This window comes from Fundulus heteroclitus, chromosome 5 (assembly GCF_011125445.2).
Source record: "Fundulus heteroclitus isolate FHET01 chromosome 5, MU-UCD_Fhet_4.1, whole genome shotgun sequence".
In the NCBI taxonomy this organism is placed as follows: Eukaryota; Metazoa; Chordata; class Actinopteri; order Cyprinodontiformes; family Fundulidae; genus Fundulus; species Fundulus heteroclitus.
The window spans coordinates 35,209,663-35,226,556 of NC_046365.1; the positions used below are offsets into that span (position 1 = coordinate 35,209,663).

General features: G+C 38.7%; 1 protein-coding gene across 12 annotated transcripts in view; it reads right to left on the minus strand.

Moving 5' to 3' along the window:
- The window catches only part of fat1a (FAT atypical cadherin 1a), a 102,082-nt gene that overhangs the window by 54,257 nt on the left and 30,931 nt on the right, over positions 1 to 16,894 (minus strand). For 11 of the 12 annotated variants that reach the window (XR_004931107.1, XR_004931108.1, XR_004931109.1 and 8 more), the window contains exon 4: positions 6,510 to 6,571. Coding sequence is in view for 9 of the 12 variants with exons in the window: in XM_012859332.3 (XP_012714786.2) it covers positions 6,510 to 6,571 (62 nt within the window). In the remaining 3 variants the exon portion in view is untranslated. Of the gene's footprint in view, positions 1 to 494; positions 1,341 to 6,509; positions 6,572 to 16,894 lie in introns of those variants that run through there. The other variant, XM_036137495.1, reaches the window with a different exon arrangement.

Consider the following 16,894-nt stretch of genomic DNA (forward strand, 5'->3'; position numbering starts at 1 on the left):
ATAAAAAAATGCAATAAATAACTGTAGGCATTGAATCACAGTTACTCTGATAAACCAGAACATATCTAACATTTTTTTCTTTTTATGGATAGACCTTTAGTAGACAGACTATGTCGCTATAAAACAATAACAATTGTTGCCATTAAGAGAATAATTCTTATTACCACATTGCCAGACAGGACACAGAAAAGGACATTAACAACATATCTGATTCATATAATCATTATAATAATGGTTAAGCCCAATATTATTCATACCCCTGGCAGATTTGGGTTTAAAGTAATCTTTTAAATAAAACAATATTTCATGCTTTGGAGTCGTCCAGACAGAGTCCTGATTGATATTTGAAAGAGAATCTGAGGAGGGAGCTAAAGATTAGGATGACGACAAAAGCCTCAATGACTTTGAGCTCACCAGTGAAGATAAATCGTCAAAAGTGAAAACAAGTAAAACGAAGAAGCGTTGGATTCTTGTAATGCCAACGAGGGTTTTTACACTGTTGAATAAAGTTAGAAATAATTTTTGCCTTGCTACTTTTTAAGAAAAGTTAAAAAACAAACTGAGTGAATAATTGCAGGCTTAAATGTGCCGACACATTCAGAATCGTAGCCCCAGCTGCATTCACTCTGCTGCCCCGCTATGAGCTTTCACACAAATATAATGAGCTGAAAATAAACAACATGACTTATTGCTTTTACTTAAAGGCTGAGGGGTTAGCCTCAGAAGGACCCAGTACGAAGACAATGCAGAATAAATAAATCCTTTATAGCGCCTTTAAGTAATGTGCAGTTAGCGGCTCTGTGAGGTATTTTTGAATTTAAACAATGATTTAACACATCACTGTGACTTTTGACAGCTCAGTTCACAATCCATAAAGCTTACTGAAAAGAAAAGGAGCCAAAGGCTGACCTAAACAAAAACTAAATCCCACAAAAAAAGCGGGATCAGAGATTACGTATCTGAACGCTGGAAGAAGTGACACCATTTCCAGCCTGGGGTAAAAAAAAAAAATACAATTTAAGTGTAGAACAAATGTCACAGTCATTTAAAACCATCTGCTAAGTACTTTACTAAAAACAGTCAGCAGTCCAGAGCCACGCACACACCATTTGGTACCATACTTTCAATTACTAACGTAATGTGTTTCTGCTTTTCTCGCAGTGTCTGCAGCTGTCCATGCTGCTCACATGAGCGGAGTCAATTAAATCGGCTGACAAGAAACTTGAATGAGAATGTCTCTCCAAGGGATGATGCAGAGTGTTTGTGCTTTGCCTGTGCAGTGTCATGGAAAATTCCTGGATAAACAAATTAGCTTTTTAGCTCTCTGGATGCTTGATATCCTGCATGGAGTTAAAAAAACAACAACATTAGAAATACTCTGGATTTGTGTTGCTGTTGTTGGTTATTTTTAATCCTTCAGGGCACTTACAAGTTAATTACAAGAATGGACTGATCTAGTATCTGTAAAAATACGCCACGCTGCCTGTCTGGGAATGATATCCTTGTGTCTTAGGATCGTTAACTAATACACAACTTTTTGAATGTGATGATGTCACAGCTCCACAAGCAAGCTTTATGAGCTCTAAACTTTTTCTATTTTTTATGAATTTTTGGGGTAGAAGCTCAGTCTAATTCTTGACCCTGATATCGTTTCTGAGATGTTATGGACCATTTATGGTCATTTAATGCGGACGAAAATGATGGTTAAATGTTTTTAACATGCCGGCTTTATTTCTTAAAGTTTACTCTAACTAATTAACCTGGTCATCAAACTGGATTAATGGTATAACAGCATTAAGAACCCCCTGATGATCTACCTAGTTACCTCATGGTGTGGTTTCTCAGGTCAAGACAAAAGATGACCATGCTGGTGCTCTTGTGTTTAAACAACAAACTTGAAACTCCATCAGGGTGATTAGTTATTATTTTGTTTTACCTTAGCACGCCTGCTGTCTAATTACAAAAAAAGTGGACTGGGCAGAGTCTAAGATTCGTTAAATAGGCCAGAGTGCATGTTGGCGAAGGCTCCCGGCAACAGATGTGAACAGGCCATATAGCTCCGCTTTAACATTAACAATGCGTTCCCTACAGTCCCAGGCCTGTATACTCAGCATGTCCTGGCATGTCCCACTTTTGCTGTTTACCCACCCCCTCTTTCCCTGGACGAAGGCCTCTGATCCTACCGCTTGAGCCCAGACTCGGAACAACAAGAGCTTTGCCTTTTTCTTTTTTTTTCTTTTTTAAATTGCCCCACTGCTTTTAGCTCCCTCTCTCTCTCTCTTTCACACAGACACACGACAGCTACCAACCCCCATATGCTTCATCATAAAAGCTGTAGGCCTCCTGTGCTCCCTCCAACCCGTCTTGGCATTTAGCGCAAACAATGCTGACACAGCCCCCACTCTAAATGCTCCACATGGCTCCACATGTTTAGTTTCTTCTCCTGCAACAAGTCGGTTTAGAACTCTTCAGCAACAGTTTGGATTGATTTCCTCTGCTAGAAGCCGTAAGCCGGTCCCTTAAATAGCAACATAAAGGGCTTCTTGTTGAATTTTAAATAATGCAAGACGAACAGACACAAATTAGCACAAGTTAGTTGCTCTGGGTTCAACGGTTTCAAAGATGACGTCACTTGTTTTCTTGAAACTATCCCACATACAATGTGCAACATAAAATGTGTATGGTATGAAGCTGATGCACAAATTATAAATCTGTTATTGAAATTCTGTAATGCATTTATTTAGTTGTAGAGCACCTTAAAAAGAATAACCTCAGTTCCACCAAAATGCAAAGAAAAGATATGTAGCACAATATAAGGAACTAATAACAAATACAAAAAGACATTAAAATTAAAAGCAAACAAAACATACCCAACAAGAGGAAAAAGTATTCTAAGGAGATGTTTTTTTCTGAATAGTTCATAGTCCTGGACTATTTGAATTAGACCTAAATGCCTTGTACCCTTTGTTTTTTAGGAGACCAAAGACATCCAAAGTTAAATCCAAAGTACTCAGGAGCCAAACCAACTATATTTTAAGCTTTTTTCTTAACTGTAAAACAATAAAGTAAGCATTCACAGTTTTTTGCCATGTAGTCCTTTAAAATGAACAAAGAAAAATTTGTAAAGTTTGTATCAATGGGATGAGTAAATTCTAGATCCAAAGTTTACTGCACATTTGCCTCACTAAAATAAAGAAATCAAGTTTACAAATTCTTTTGGTCTGGACTGAAAAACATAGAATAAACTTTATTTTCAGCAGTAAGAGCAAAAGTCACTGGATATATGTCCTATTTACTATAAAGTTTAAGTGAATACAAATAGCGGGATTACAAATAAACATACTTTGTTTCGTACCAAACATTTTACATTGTAACAAGTTGTATATGTCTAATATGTTGGTTAATTTTAAATAAAACTCCTACATCCTCAACATCATTCTTCAATTTCCATCGGGGGCCACACGTGATAAGTCCAGGGGTCACAAATAGCCCCCGGGCCGCAGTTTGGACACCGGTGGCCTAGACTCTGGAACTTGTAAAAGTAGCTCTCAAAGCCCTGGTAGGCGAGTTACAATGAAAAGTCTGAAAAACCAACTTTAAAATCTTTTATTTAATACTTCAAAAATTAAAAAATAAGTAGGCACGTTTTGGATGAGACCCAAAAGGTTTTTTCCAGAACTTTTTTCCCTAGTCCATTGGTGCTGTGCAGTAACTCCTCCCACTGCAGTCGTTTCACCTCTCGCTCAGTGGCTTTAATTTAAAGCTGGGGTTGTCAGGAAAAAAAAAAAAAAAAAACTACAAACGATGATTATGTCACAACAGCTGCACTTTATAACTTCTATAGAGTCACTAAAATTTCCATGGAAAGCTGCAACTGTGCCAAACTCTGAAAAGGATTTCACAGCCAAAGATCTCAGTTCTGTTCTCACTTGTTAAACGAGAGACGGGGGAAACAGTCGCGCTTGGGATTAATACCTGCTGTTTTAGCCAGAACCTTGTGATTATTTGCCATGTGAAACTACATTATAATCCCTTTAAAGTCAGGGGAAGTTTGCAACATTCATATATATTTACTAAATAAAACTTGGGGTGTGTCCCAAAGGAACATTAACTACACACATGCAGCAGCAGCAATGTCTTGTTTTCTAAAAATCAGTTCAGGATCAACACGGGTTGTGGTTATTTTTACTACTGCCTCAGAAAATAAAAAGCTTTAAATGTTAAACCTTATGTTTAAACCATACAGTATTTATTGCCTTAACTAAGGAATTTATTTCCCTTTCATTACAGAAATGACGTAAAGAGATGATGATTTAAAATCTATTAGAATTAAAGGTTACAGAAACAATTAACTTTAGGCTGTTTTAAACTGGCTATGACTGAATTTCAACACGGAAAACAAAATTAACAAATTCAAAAGTCTTAACATTCTTCATGCATAGAAGCGAATTCAAAAGTTCCCAGTGAATGATTAAATACTGTCTCACTTTTCTGGGGTAAATTTCAGACTTTTCTTTATTCTGTAAATACAGCGGGTAAAAACTACCGTTGGTCCAGGAAAGGATTCCTTTTGTGTAAAAGCACCTGTAGCAAGGAATCTAAAACCAGTCTCATTTAGCTTTAGTAAGATAATGTGCATTTTGGAGGCTTTGCAGAAAACCAAGTAAAAACTGGTCCAGAGCAAGGTCCCAAATTACAATAATCCAAAAAGCAGTGATAACATGAAGCCAGTATACACTTTCTCAAAATGCTGTTGTGGTATGAAGGCCTTCAGCTTAGAAAGCAACTTTAATTGAAAGAATCCTGTCTCAAGGCTGGTTCACAAGGCAGGATTTTTAGCCTGATTTGCGCCCCAATCGGCCCTTTCCAAGAGGTGCCGATAATCTTAAAGAGAATATCCTGCCGTGTGTGGTGTGTTGAGAGCGATCGGGTCCGCTCGGTAAAACGTCGGGACAGCTCCAACCTCAAACTGGGGATATTCAACACGTTGGACTGTCTTGCCCCGATATCCCAGTGCGTGGAGACAAACGAGCACGGAGCCTGTTGAATGTGACGTGTAGCCAATCACAAAGCGAGGTGAGGGATTCCCCGAGAGAGAAAAAACCCAGACTCACCACTATTTCACAGTGCAGGAAGCGTAGAGCCTCCGGGCGTGTTGTCTCCGCTTCTTTAACCAACGCCTTTTCTTTTTGTCATGTTTTTCCTCCGTTAAAATCAGTCCACACACTGTCACCATTATTCTTCCTCGCCGTCCATGTTTATTTACTCTGAACTCGTGTTTGATCTTGAGAGGATTCACCAGATTTCCCCTCTGATATCTGAATGATGTTAAGTGAAATCTGTTTGTGCGTGCTGTGTTGAGCTTGCTGTCTGTCCGGACACCACACGCTGTAGGAGCAAACCTCTTTTATCTAGGATTTTTTTTATTGTTACGTGTCTGTCAGGCTTTGAAAAATCGGCCGACCATTTTAAAATCCTGCCTTTAAGAGCAAAGATTTTACAGCTTAATGAAATGTAGAAATTTGAAATGTTTCAATTTTCTACATCAAGTTGAAAGTTACAAAAACAGTAAAATAAACTTAGGCAACTGGTTAACATTCAGAAACTCAGCTTAAGTTGAAAAGTGGTCTTGGATGATAATATCATTACCTTTCAAACTGAAACCGTATCCAGATTCAAGAGGCAACAGATTCCTACTGCTATTCTCCTACTTAGAGTATTTCTGGTATTTTGATATGTTATCTGCACTAATACAAATTACCTATATTGAGTGTGAAATTCCCAATTCACCACATTTATTCTCAGTCCTGTAATATAGCTAGTGCAGGGGAAAAAGAAATATTGTAAACCATTATGATAAGATCCTAACAGATGCCTATCATGCCTAACTGTAACCAAGAAATTACTGGTTTATGTGTCTTTTAACAATAATTAAAAAGTGATTTATCTGTTCTCCGTCAGCCATAGAAACACAATTAAAAGAGCTATTATCAACATCGGCTCTGTGGAAGAGGAAGGGAGGCATTAAAGGAAGACAGAAATGTGCTCAATTAAATCCCACAAGTTTAGACATTGGCCTTGTAGGTTTACAGCAGTTTCCTGCCTCAGCCTGCTCCATCCATCCACGAGACGCAACATTGGGAAAGAACAAAGGAACAGTCACCAGCCTCTCCCACACACCTCTCTCCCCCCCCTACCCCGTCCGGAAATCAGTAGGAGAAATTACTCCTAAAAGACCGTTCTTGCATATCTATGAAGACTTCTCGGTTGGCAACATGTGGCACTCGGTCAAAGTTGGCTGGAAAGGCCAAACCTCACAGATGGAAAATCCCTAGCTCCCCAGCTCAATTTTCTTTTTTCCCCCCTGTTCTGACTAACTGAATATGTTAACCTTTGCATTTTTCTTCCCTTTTTGTATCCCTAATTATCATGTTGCTACATAAATTAGTTTCAAACTAAATATTTTATAGTAATCAGAGGGAAATATCGGTCAAGATAAAAATGCTTACCTCTAGTATGTGCTCATCTTGTTGCTCCCTGTCAAGTTTTCTTGAAGTGGTGGTAACAAGACCTGTCAAAGACAAACAACAACAAAATAAATATATCAATGAACATAAAACAAACAGAAACAGATAAGTCATGCAAACCATAAACATCTATGGCAAACGAAGCAAATTTCTATTTACTGAGGTAAGCGTAAAATCCCCAGAAAAACACAAACAGCACCGGCTGGGCTTGGGTAGACAGATAGATTGACTGAAATGAGATTCATTGATCAGGGAGTCCAGACCTAAACTTCGATTTCCATTCCTTCTCAGTAGAGTCCTAGCAGAACTTAGTGAGCAGCCCTGGAGGGCTGCACTCTGCGTAAGTCCACATGAAGCACAGATTTTTGTGACTGTGCGAGCAGATTGCGACAATAATACCACCATTTAACGTGTAGCAGCCAGGCAACCCATTTATCATTCTGTAACTCTGTAACGTTTTTTTTTTTGTACCTGACTTTCTTGGGAATGAAACCCAGCAATCTGTTGAGGGACCTTTTGCATCAACCTTACGTCAGTTTGCACCCATCTCATAGATGAACATGTCATGTTCACATTAGCTGACAAGTTGTCTGCCGGGTACTGATCATTTCGCCGCTTTGCCATTACATAACTTTGCAGCTTTGGTCATTTTGTGCTTGACTTTTTTACGTACAAACTAGTTCCATCTGCTACAGGACGCTTTGTACCGACTAAACATCACAATGCAGAATCACTCTAATTTTTTACATCCTGATTATAGTTTAATGTGAGAAAAAAAAAAGCACAAAACAGTTCTATCAGAAGTAGGCAGCTCAGAATTATTTTGCTTCGATCAACTCTTAAAATCTGTCAACTGGCAGATGACAATTGACAATTACATGACAATCTATCTCCATAACTCCAGAACACATTTAACTACAAGAAGAAAAAAAGACTGGTAGGCCATTTTTAAGTGCATGAGAAAAATGGTTTTCACAAAAAACAAATAAAATTTAGGAAGGGACAGAATGAGAAGGTGTAGGTACAAATTGGTGTAAGAGGTATGGCCTTGTCTGTCAAAAAGTAGAGGACAATTTTTTTCTTCTTCCTTTTCTCACTTTTAAAACAAATAGACAGGTTGTCTATAGAGTAGATTACATAAATTGGTGTTTTATTACGTTCTGCCTTGTTCCCTGACCAACCCACTGAAAGATAAGTAGATACACTATGGTATGTAGTTTCCATGTGTACAGCATGTAAATATAGGACGAAGCGGTAGGCATGTCGGTATGAAATCATTTGTTTACAGTTTTGAAATGGTAGTAGGAGGGGATGAACTGGCATTGCAGGGCACAAATGGTGATGGGCGAAATAACTCTTAAAACACAGCAGATAAAAAAACAACAGTGAGTCAGATTGTGAACAGAAGAAAACAAAAATGATGCACACGTTCAATAAATGAAGCATGGCCTGATCTGCTGTTCTTCCAATTTACTGTGAATCATTTATCTCTCAGGAAGCACAAGTATGTCCTTGCTTTGATGTTCGGGAGAGAAATCTTTTTTTTTTTTTCAGCTCTGTTCTTCTTCTCTATTGTGTAGACAGAGTCCAAACCCGCATTAGGATGAAGCGTTCACAACAATTCTTTAACTGTGAGCAGAACAGTGGTCACACTCAGGGGTAATGTTAAGGCCTCTACACAAATTTTACAATGAAACAAATATTATTTTTTTTGTAAAAAGCAATGATAGCTCCAATGTTAGCAATAATCCTGTTTCAGCGGAAGACATAAGTTAAATTGACTCATTAAAATCGAAAAGTCCAATGTTTGGCCCATTTTTTTCACATGCATTAACAATGCAGCACAGCTTGTCAAACAGGAAGTTAGAAAATTAGCATTTTAAGGCTCTGCTAGCCGTTGCTAAAGGTTTTAGCATTCATCTTGAACTTAATGCTTACCCCATGAGAACCATTTAGGTGGATGGTTATTGTAGCTAGCATGTTAAGCAGCTTTTCATAATGACATTTCTGACAATGTTGCTAAAATGTCAGCAATATATGGCCTCTATAAGTAACAATGAGAAAGATATGCTGGTATTGTTTATTGCTAGCCATTAAAACACAAATGTTTTGCCACTCTGCATACAAATAAGGCAGGTATTGTTGATAGTGTCCCACTTGTAAAGCACTTAAATTGCTGATAACCATCCCTGGCAAGGTCATCTTTGCCATGCCTTTCTGGAATGTTTAAAAAAAAATTATGCCATTTAGTTACAAATCATTATAATTTTCATTGAGGATTTCTTATTAGGCTGGAAGGGGCAGCTTACACACACTGGGATGGTAGAAAGTACGTGGCAGCAACGTCTGATTGGTAAAACATAAGATAAAAAAAATCAAACAATGCTACAACTCACTGTAGGATGAACTAATCTGAACCCGCATGTTATCTCACCGGTTTGAGCAACATGTCTGCACCTAGGGTAGTACTTTGCCTGTGGTCTTCCCCGTCGCCAGACAGACCCCCCACCCCTGCTGTCTGACATGTGTGAAATATCACAAAGATCTGCAAATAGTAACCATACAACTGTGTAGTCTTGACACCCTACTTTTAGTTTCTCCACAAGCTGAATAAATACATGGCTAAGTCAGACATCAGACATGAGTGAAAGCCTATTTTACACCACAGCAAGAGAGTTCAGAAAACCTCCTGCTGTTAGCTTGAATGCTTTAATGGACCTCTATCATCCCTTTTGTAAGAAAACCGACTGATGTCATGTGCCATTAATCCTAGAGGGAACTTTAATAGTGAAAGTACAAACTGGAATCTTGAGTTTCTTGTTAGTGTAATTTTGCACCAAACTCACAGAAAGGCAAGAACAGAAAGCGCGGGGGGAAGGGTATTGCTACATTCTCCATTATAGGCAGCGTTCGGCACTCACTCCCAGAGTAATTGCAACTTTTCAGAGACTGAGTGTAGAGTAGACATGCCAACTTAGACCGCACCGGAGTTTTCTGCCTGCCACAGTGCATTTGATTAGCATAAAGCAAAGGATTTCGGAAACCCAAACCCATCAGCGGCACATATGCCTGCAACAAGAATAGCAGGCCGCAACTTATAGGTCCACAGAAATAGCCATCCCTTGCACTGAGATTGAGGGATATGAGTGAGGCACTACTGCTTGCTCTTCTTTTTTTTATATATAATCCTCTCGGTTTTAGGCTTTATTTAATCTTCAGAGTGAGCTGCGAAGATGTAAGTCCTCTTATATTTGCTCAGAAAAATTGAATTCCTGGAGGTGCAACCTATATGTTTTGCTCTACTTGCCAATCACGGGTGCTTACTGGCTCATTTACATTTTGCAACTGCCCCCCCCCCCCCTTAAATTACAAATCTAAAGAAAAAATATAAATAAACTGAACGAAAAGACACTCCTCTATCTTCGTACCACAGGCTTTAGCAGTAAAAAAACAAGATGTTCCAGCAGTGACGTCACATATTATGTTGAATAAATGCGTGCGTCATGTAGAGATTATTCTTTGCCGTGTCGCATAGAGTCGCCAGAATTATAATCAAAACAAATAGTTCTGGTGTGCCACATCAAAGACAGGCCACACTGACCAATTATTCATGAGCTCCGGCGAGGCCAGAGATGATGGATGATCTCTCGTGTGCTGTGTTGGGCAACTATTCACTTAACATTTATTCTACAGTGGCATACAGATGACAACATTTTTCACACCAAATCTACAAATCTGGTACATTATTCATCTTCAAATCAGCACCTTAATCAACATTAAGGCTGTTGCTGTAGGAGCTCCACTTCTCATCTTAACAAGCTTATCCTTTCTTTAAAACAAAACCAGTGAAATATGAAATAGGTACATTTTTTGCATAAGCTCAAACTTGTGACTGGAGTTTCCATACAATTCAACAAGGAAGTAGCAGGCTTTTATGGAAGACGTGGTAATGACGGGTTCTATGTTATTTCTTTTCTCTATTGTTTATAGCTGCTGGCATTGAATAAGAAGGAATTTGAAATAAGATCTGGTTAAAGAGCACAAGACCAAGAGCTGGCATACAAGGGGGGCAATAAACAGTGTATGTAGAGGTATTTATGCCTTCTTAAATTATGACTGGTTGTTTACTGAAGTCATAATAAGAGCGTCTTAGCCTCTCAGTGTCACTATTTGAGCTTTTTGTTCCTGTTTTTTTTATACTGATTGACTGTTCTCCCCCATTCTCTACTCCACTCTCCTCAGCCACCGCTCAGTTCACCCTGATTCGTTCCACCTGTTGCAGGTAATCCGACTCAACCCGGCTCACCTGTAACAGAAGGTCTCGTTTGCACGGCCTGTGCCTGTGTCAGTCATTACACTCAGCATAGCCAAAGCATTATTGGATTTCATTGAAAAATATAATATGAAACTACTTGTACATCACCTAAAACACCTTAAAATGACTGAGGTGATTTAGTGTACATGTCAAAGATTTTCGGGAACTTTGACAGATCATCAGACATTGAATCCCTTAAAGATGCAATAGAAGACAGGTAGTATACTATGATAATAAGGACTGGTTTTATGTACTCCAGTTAACCATTAGGTCTGCTGACGTGCAACCAGCTGAAACGTCTGACCTCTTATTAAGGGATTTAACAAGATCTTGCACTATGAGATCTTGTGTAATTAAATTCAAGCTACTATCCAGTTTTCATCAGCATGTGATACCATTGTTTGGCAAAGTAAATTTATATTATAACTTATATTTTAAATTATTGTTTCTCCTTTTTCTTCTGTTTACTCAGAGCCTTGGAGCGAGATTTTACTCAAACTCATATTATGGATCTGCAGTTGAATGACAGTAAAGTCTGCCTAAGTTTAAGCTATTGGAAGCCTATAATAAGAGGCTATTTCATAGTTTTTAAACGAACGATTTATAAGAAAATTTCTGAATTTGTGAAAGAAAACGTTTCCTGGATTTTCCAAACTTATTGCTAAAATCCTGTTTTGCCTTGCTATGTATATAAACATCTGGACAGTTTTTGTAATATTTCGGAATAAAAGTGCTCCTGTAGGTTTATTCGGCCAATGTTTATTAAACTCTAACCTGCGGCTTTCCCTGTTTGGTGAGGGCTACTTGCAGTATGAACGACACCCTTACACAGAGGTGTCCAAACTTTTCTGCACAAGGGCCGAAAGTCAAAAGTACTGGAGGGCCAAAAAATGAATACTAAAAACATAAAAAAATAACCAAAAAATAATGCCGTGATATTTAAAAAGGATTCTTTTTGGTCTCGCAGTCTAAGAACAGGGTCAGTATTTCTTTTGAAAACACTTGCTGTATTGAGATAATTATTTTTTTTTTAATTTAAAACACATTTTAATGCACAAAAGCCTGCATTTGATTTAAAGTCCTCAGAGACATGTGGTCCTATTTACTATGAAATTAAAGAGAATGAAATAAAAAGAAAAAGTGTGGCTATTAAACGATGAATACTTTGTGTTTGCCTGACATTTCCAACTGTGAGATCTCAACCTATCTGTAAATAATTTTGCCCGAATTAAAAATAAAAACGTTTTCATCTGCATCACCCATCTATGCTGGAGGACCAAGTCTTTCTTGAAATCCAATTTGGGGGCCCCACAAAAGCAGTCCAGGAGCCACAATTGGCCCCCGGGCCGCACTTTGGACATGCCTGCCCTTACAGAACAAATGGCGGAACACCTAGCTGGAAATCTCCTCCACTTGATGAGCTTTTGTTTTGTTTGTAAGGCCAGCACAAGTGACTTCAAACTGTTCTTTATACCTTTACAGCTTAATAAGGTGATCACTCAATTTGGCTCAACACAACTGAATATTTTTAGGGTAAAAGACAACTAAGGTTGTTGTCCACTTGCCAAGTTTAACGAGGTGATATTTTAAGTTTATTTGTAAAATATTTCATGTAAAACCTAGAGAAGGATAAAACAATTCAATAAGATGCCAATACTATAAGAGAAAATGATCAAAGTTTTTTTTCTGTTCAGATTATTTTCGGTCTCTCGAACATATGGGCTATTGTGGTAGAAAAATATGTTGATGTCTTACAAACAATGACAAAAATAACCTTAAAAATACGTTGAAATGTCTTTGATGATAGTGAGTTGTTTCTCGGCATTTAAATTCACCCTTTCATGTTCTTCACAATGTAAAATCAGTTACAGTTGAATCTGAAATGAAAGCCTGATTTTAGGGCTATTTTAAACCATGCTGTGTTCAGGCCTGATACACTTTTGTTGGCCTTTGTTGCATTTTTGTTTGACATGCTCCCAGCTAGCTCCTAAATGCATTACTGTAGGCTCTGTAATATTCTCTGATATTGCTTTTTAGAAAATTGTTCAAAACTAAATTCTCAAAGGTGTTTTTCATCCAGCCAGACCAGCCAGTAACCAGAGATGGTCTCAGGACTCTGTTGGCACTATTGTTCCAGTCAATAAAGGTGCATACCTTTCTGTCACTACCTAAACGTTAAAGAACCGTAAAATGAGCGGTTTTAGAGCCAGAGCTGACCAAAGAAGAACACAAACACATGTACACACAGACGTGGGCTGAGCTGGGCCCACAGTAATTACAGCCATGCTGGTTTGAGATGGGGAGTAAAACAACAGTGAAGGAACTTGGTACTCTCAACCATGTCCTTCAGCACTACAGCTAGTGTTCAAGTGGCGATCTGGAGGGAATATAGGCATCCTGGAGACTGTTGGTGTGCTTCGTTCTTGGCACAATCACTGTGGTTACCAATGTTATGAGATGCACATATTTTCATGTTGCACACAAATCAGTCAGTAATATACTAATCAAAACCCGAAAGAAAATACAAACTGTAGGGGTAATAGTACGATGATTAACATTCTTTATTAAATGTATCCAAACAGCACATGCCGAATATTCACTTTTATAGAATGGGCATGCAATAGTTGGCTTGCATCTGAAAAATTAAAGTTGTCAAACTAATAGCCTTTTTCAGAAACCTTGATTACTAATGACATCATGCAAGCTACGGTAGACACAATCAGAATCACATTAGGGTCTAAGAAAAGAAAGAGAGTATTGAAAGAGGTAAACTCTTTGCATTAGGGCTGAATTTGCGTTGTTTGCCTTGGAAGTCAGCACTAAGACCCAAGAATTAACCCGACCCAAACTCTTCCCTATTCCAGTTTCAAATTGGAAAACCAGTGAGATTTGCCAATGGCTGTGCTGATTGACCAGACTTGCTGCTATTATGTTTTAAAACCCGATACAACCAATCTCTCAGCAATGTATTCATACAAACTAGACCTGCACCATATCAGGAAGACATATTTGATTTTTTGGTTGCTTTGCAAGTTTACATTTTCTACCCCAAAATTCTAAATCCATTTCAGTTGATCTTTCTAATTTGGAGCTGAGAATGGAAATGATGGGGCTATATAGGGAGGACACAAGCACCCAGATACTAGTTAAAGTCATAACAAGAGAAGTACAGCAAAATCGGCTTGTGATCGGAATCATGCAACTTTCAGCTAGAGTTTTTTTTTTTCCAGGACATATCAACATATGTCTATACTTCATTCAAGTTGAGAGAGAGCAAGACTGTCTGCAGAAAACAAAAAGCTTGGACGAAATACGGTTTTATCCTTTTAAGCTTCCAACCTTTGTCTGTTGTAGACCAGAACTGGAAGTACTCAGTTGAGGTGCAAATCTACGTTCTGTAACATATACACACAGAGTCTCCTGTTTTAGTAATTCTAGCCACACATATTTTTCCAGTTGCTAAGATGCTAAAAGCGGTTTAAAATGTCAGATCAGTAATAACTTGGTATTTGTCTTGAAATAACAGTAAAAACCTGTTTCACAGCACCTGCTCTCTCACACCGTACACTGACATATCATCTGCTCCAAACATAAATAATTAATGCCTGTTCATAGCAGGAAGGCCAGATTTTTTTTTTTTTTTTTTAGACTGAACAGAAATTGAGTTAAAAATTTAAATCAGTATCGGCATCTCAGAGCTTTAGAAAAATGGGAAACCGGCCTCAACATTTTGATCCATGCTTCTCTAATAATTTGTCTCTTGAAAAGAGGCAAGCATCTGGTAAGAACCAAACACGCTGTAATGAGTTATTGATTTGTTATGAAAATTAAGTGTAATGTTTTAAAGGACAACCAATGAAGGTCTTTGTTAGGTTAAAATACAAACAACTTAAAAACCCCCTGTGGGTACGATGTGGCTCAGGGGTGAAGACAGCTCACCGTATGTAATGACCATAAGTCCTCGTCTTTTCCTTTTCTCTGCCCTTCTTCCTGTCAAGCTACTGATGAATAAAGGCCACTAGTGCCAGAAAAACAATGCTTCTTTTTTTTTATTATTTCTCCAGAGAGCAGTGAAAAGTGTTTGCCGTCAAATTACCGGAAACAGCAGGAAGTTGTTGGAAGTATGGCTTCCCTATCTCCCTCCCCTGATAGTGGTCGCTGCTTTGCTAAACCACTGATAACAGAATGTGTGTGTTTTCTCTCAAAAACAGTGAAAGGCGTTGCTGAAAGTTGATATGAGCACAATAAGAAGGGGATGACACGTGGCTGCGAACCCCATTGGTTCCTTCCTGCCCTTTCATGCAGTTTCCCTGCTGCTACAGAAGCATTGTCCACACGAATCCCTTTGAGACAATTACGAGTGCTTAAAAAAAAAAAAAGAGAGACAATTAACTCTTGATTTACAACAAAATTCACTTGGAAGTATCGGTCTTCATTTTGGTTCCATGTTTGGAATGAAAGGAGCCATTGAAAGGCAAGAACAACCATGTATGGATGTCCGTCTGATCAGATACGAGCTCTTATCAGCTGAAACCACACCACATTCTGACGACAAAGATAAAGCTTTAGTCTAAGGTGAAGTTCTCAGTGACTCCAACCAACGTGTTTGCATGTCATAAATTATTAATGATCTATTTGAATAAGTCAATAAGACTATTAGTCAACTATTAGACACTAGAGTAGGTACAACAAGTCTACCCATACAGGTTGTGTTCAACAGGAAGTAGGATAATGAGTATTTAGTGAGATAAGACAGCTATCGTAAAGATCTTTGCACCAGCCTTCTCTCCTTAGCTCAGGTACAGTAAACTTCCTGCTGTGTCTGTGTACGTGTGGATGTTGAGTCTGAATGCTTGTTCTGCTCGGGCGCTCCATCTTAACACGTGTGCTCTGGCATAAAACCTTTGGTCAAAGTCTGTTGGAGAGCAGAGGCATTGCAGAGGAGGCAGGAAATGATTCAGCTGGTAATGACCGCTGCTCACTCTTCCACAGAAAAAAAAGGTGGAAAACCTGCCTGAACAACTCTGGAAGCGCGGCGTGCCGACATCTCTGCACGAAAAGAAAAACTAGGTGGAAGGTGGGCTGAAAATGTTGCAAACGAATCATCGTTATTTTAGATTTACTCCCGACGTATTAATCTTCCTTTGATTATTTGACTATAGTACTTTGTCTCAGATCCTGCAGTGATCCATTGGCAAAATACCGGCCAGAAAATTAAATTCTCCTTAGGTGTCCAATCAGGGCTGAAGAGCCTCAAACAACTGCGGTCATGTCTGTGGGAGGGATACGATGTGAGCTACAAGACAACTGGTTCATCTTATGCAATGTTAGACTAGCACAATATCATCCAAATTTAACGATCTGGAACTGATATAGAGACCCTAGTTCATATGCAGCTGACAGGGATAATCTTCTCTCCTTGCCGCTCTGCCTGCTTTCCTTTCCCATTGAGACTCCTTTAGAAGCGAGGTTACATCAAGACGTTTTGTTCTGCATTTCCCCAGTGATGGGGCTGCAAAAATGTCCTGCAAGACAGGAGAGCTGGCCTTGCACTTAGATGACAAACTAAATTTAAGGAGCTTGGCAAAAAATAAAGAGTTTTATCCAAGGCTTCAGTGAGCCAAAGTGAGTCTGTGCGGAAAATAAAAAGCAGAGGTCGACCAGCACCACCCAAGGCGTGAAGTGAAGTCCTTGCGCTGTATATATGTGAGGTCTGAGCAGCCAGAAAAGACCGTGGCTCATGATAGATCTGTTTAGCTTGGAACACGGCGCTATGAAGTTTCATAACCCGCACAAAAAACACAGGCCTTAACGTCTTTTCCTTTTTCCCACCCCTTTGTAGATGAGCCAAGACAGTGCCTGCGCCTTCAATGCAAATTTAGAATGTGTAATTACAGAGACTTGCCTGTAGTAAATTTAAACCTTTTCAAAAAAAAAAAAACTCGTAATATGCGGCGAGATCCTTGCATGAAGTTTATGATGTGGGGAACTGTTGGACTATTTTAAAGTTGTTTAATACCACAGATTTCAATAAATAACAAAATATTTAGAA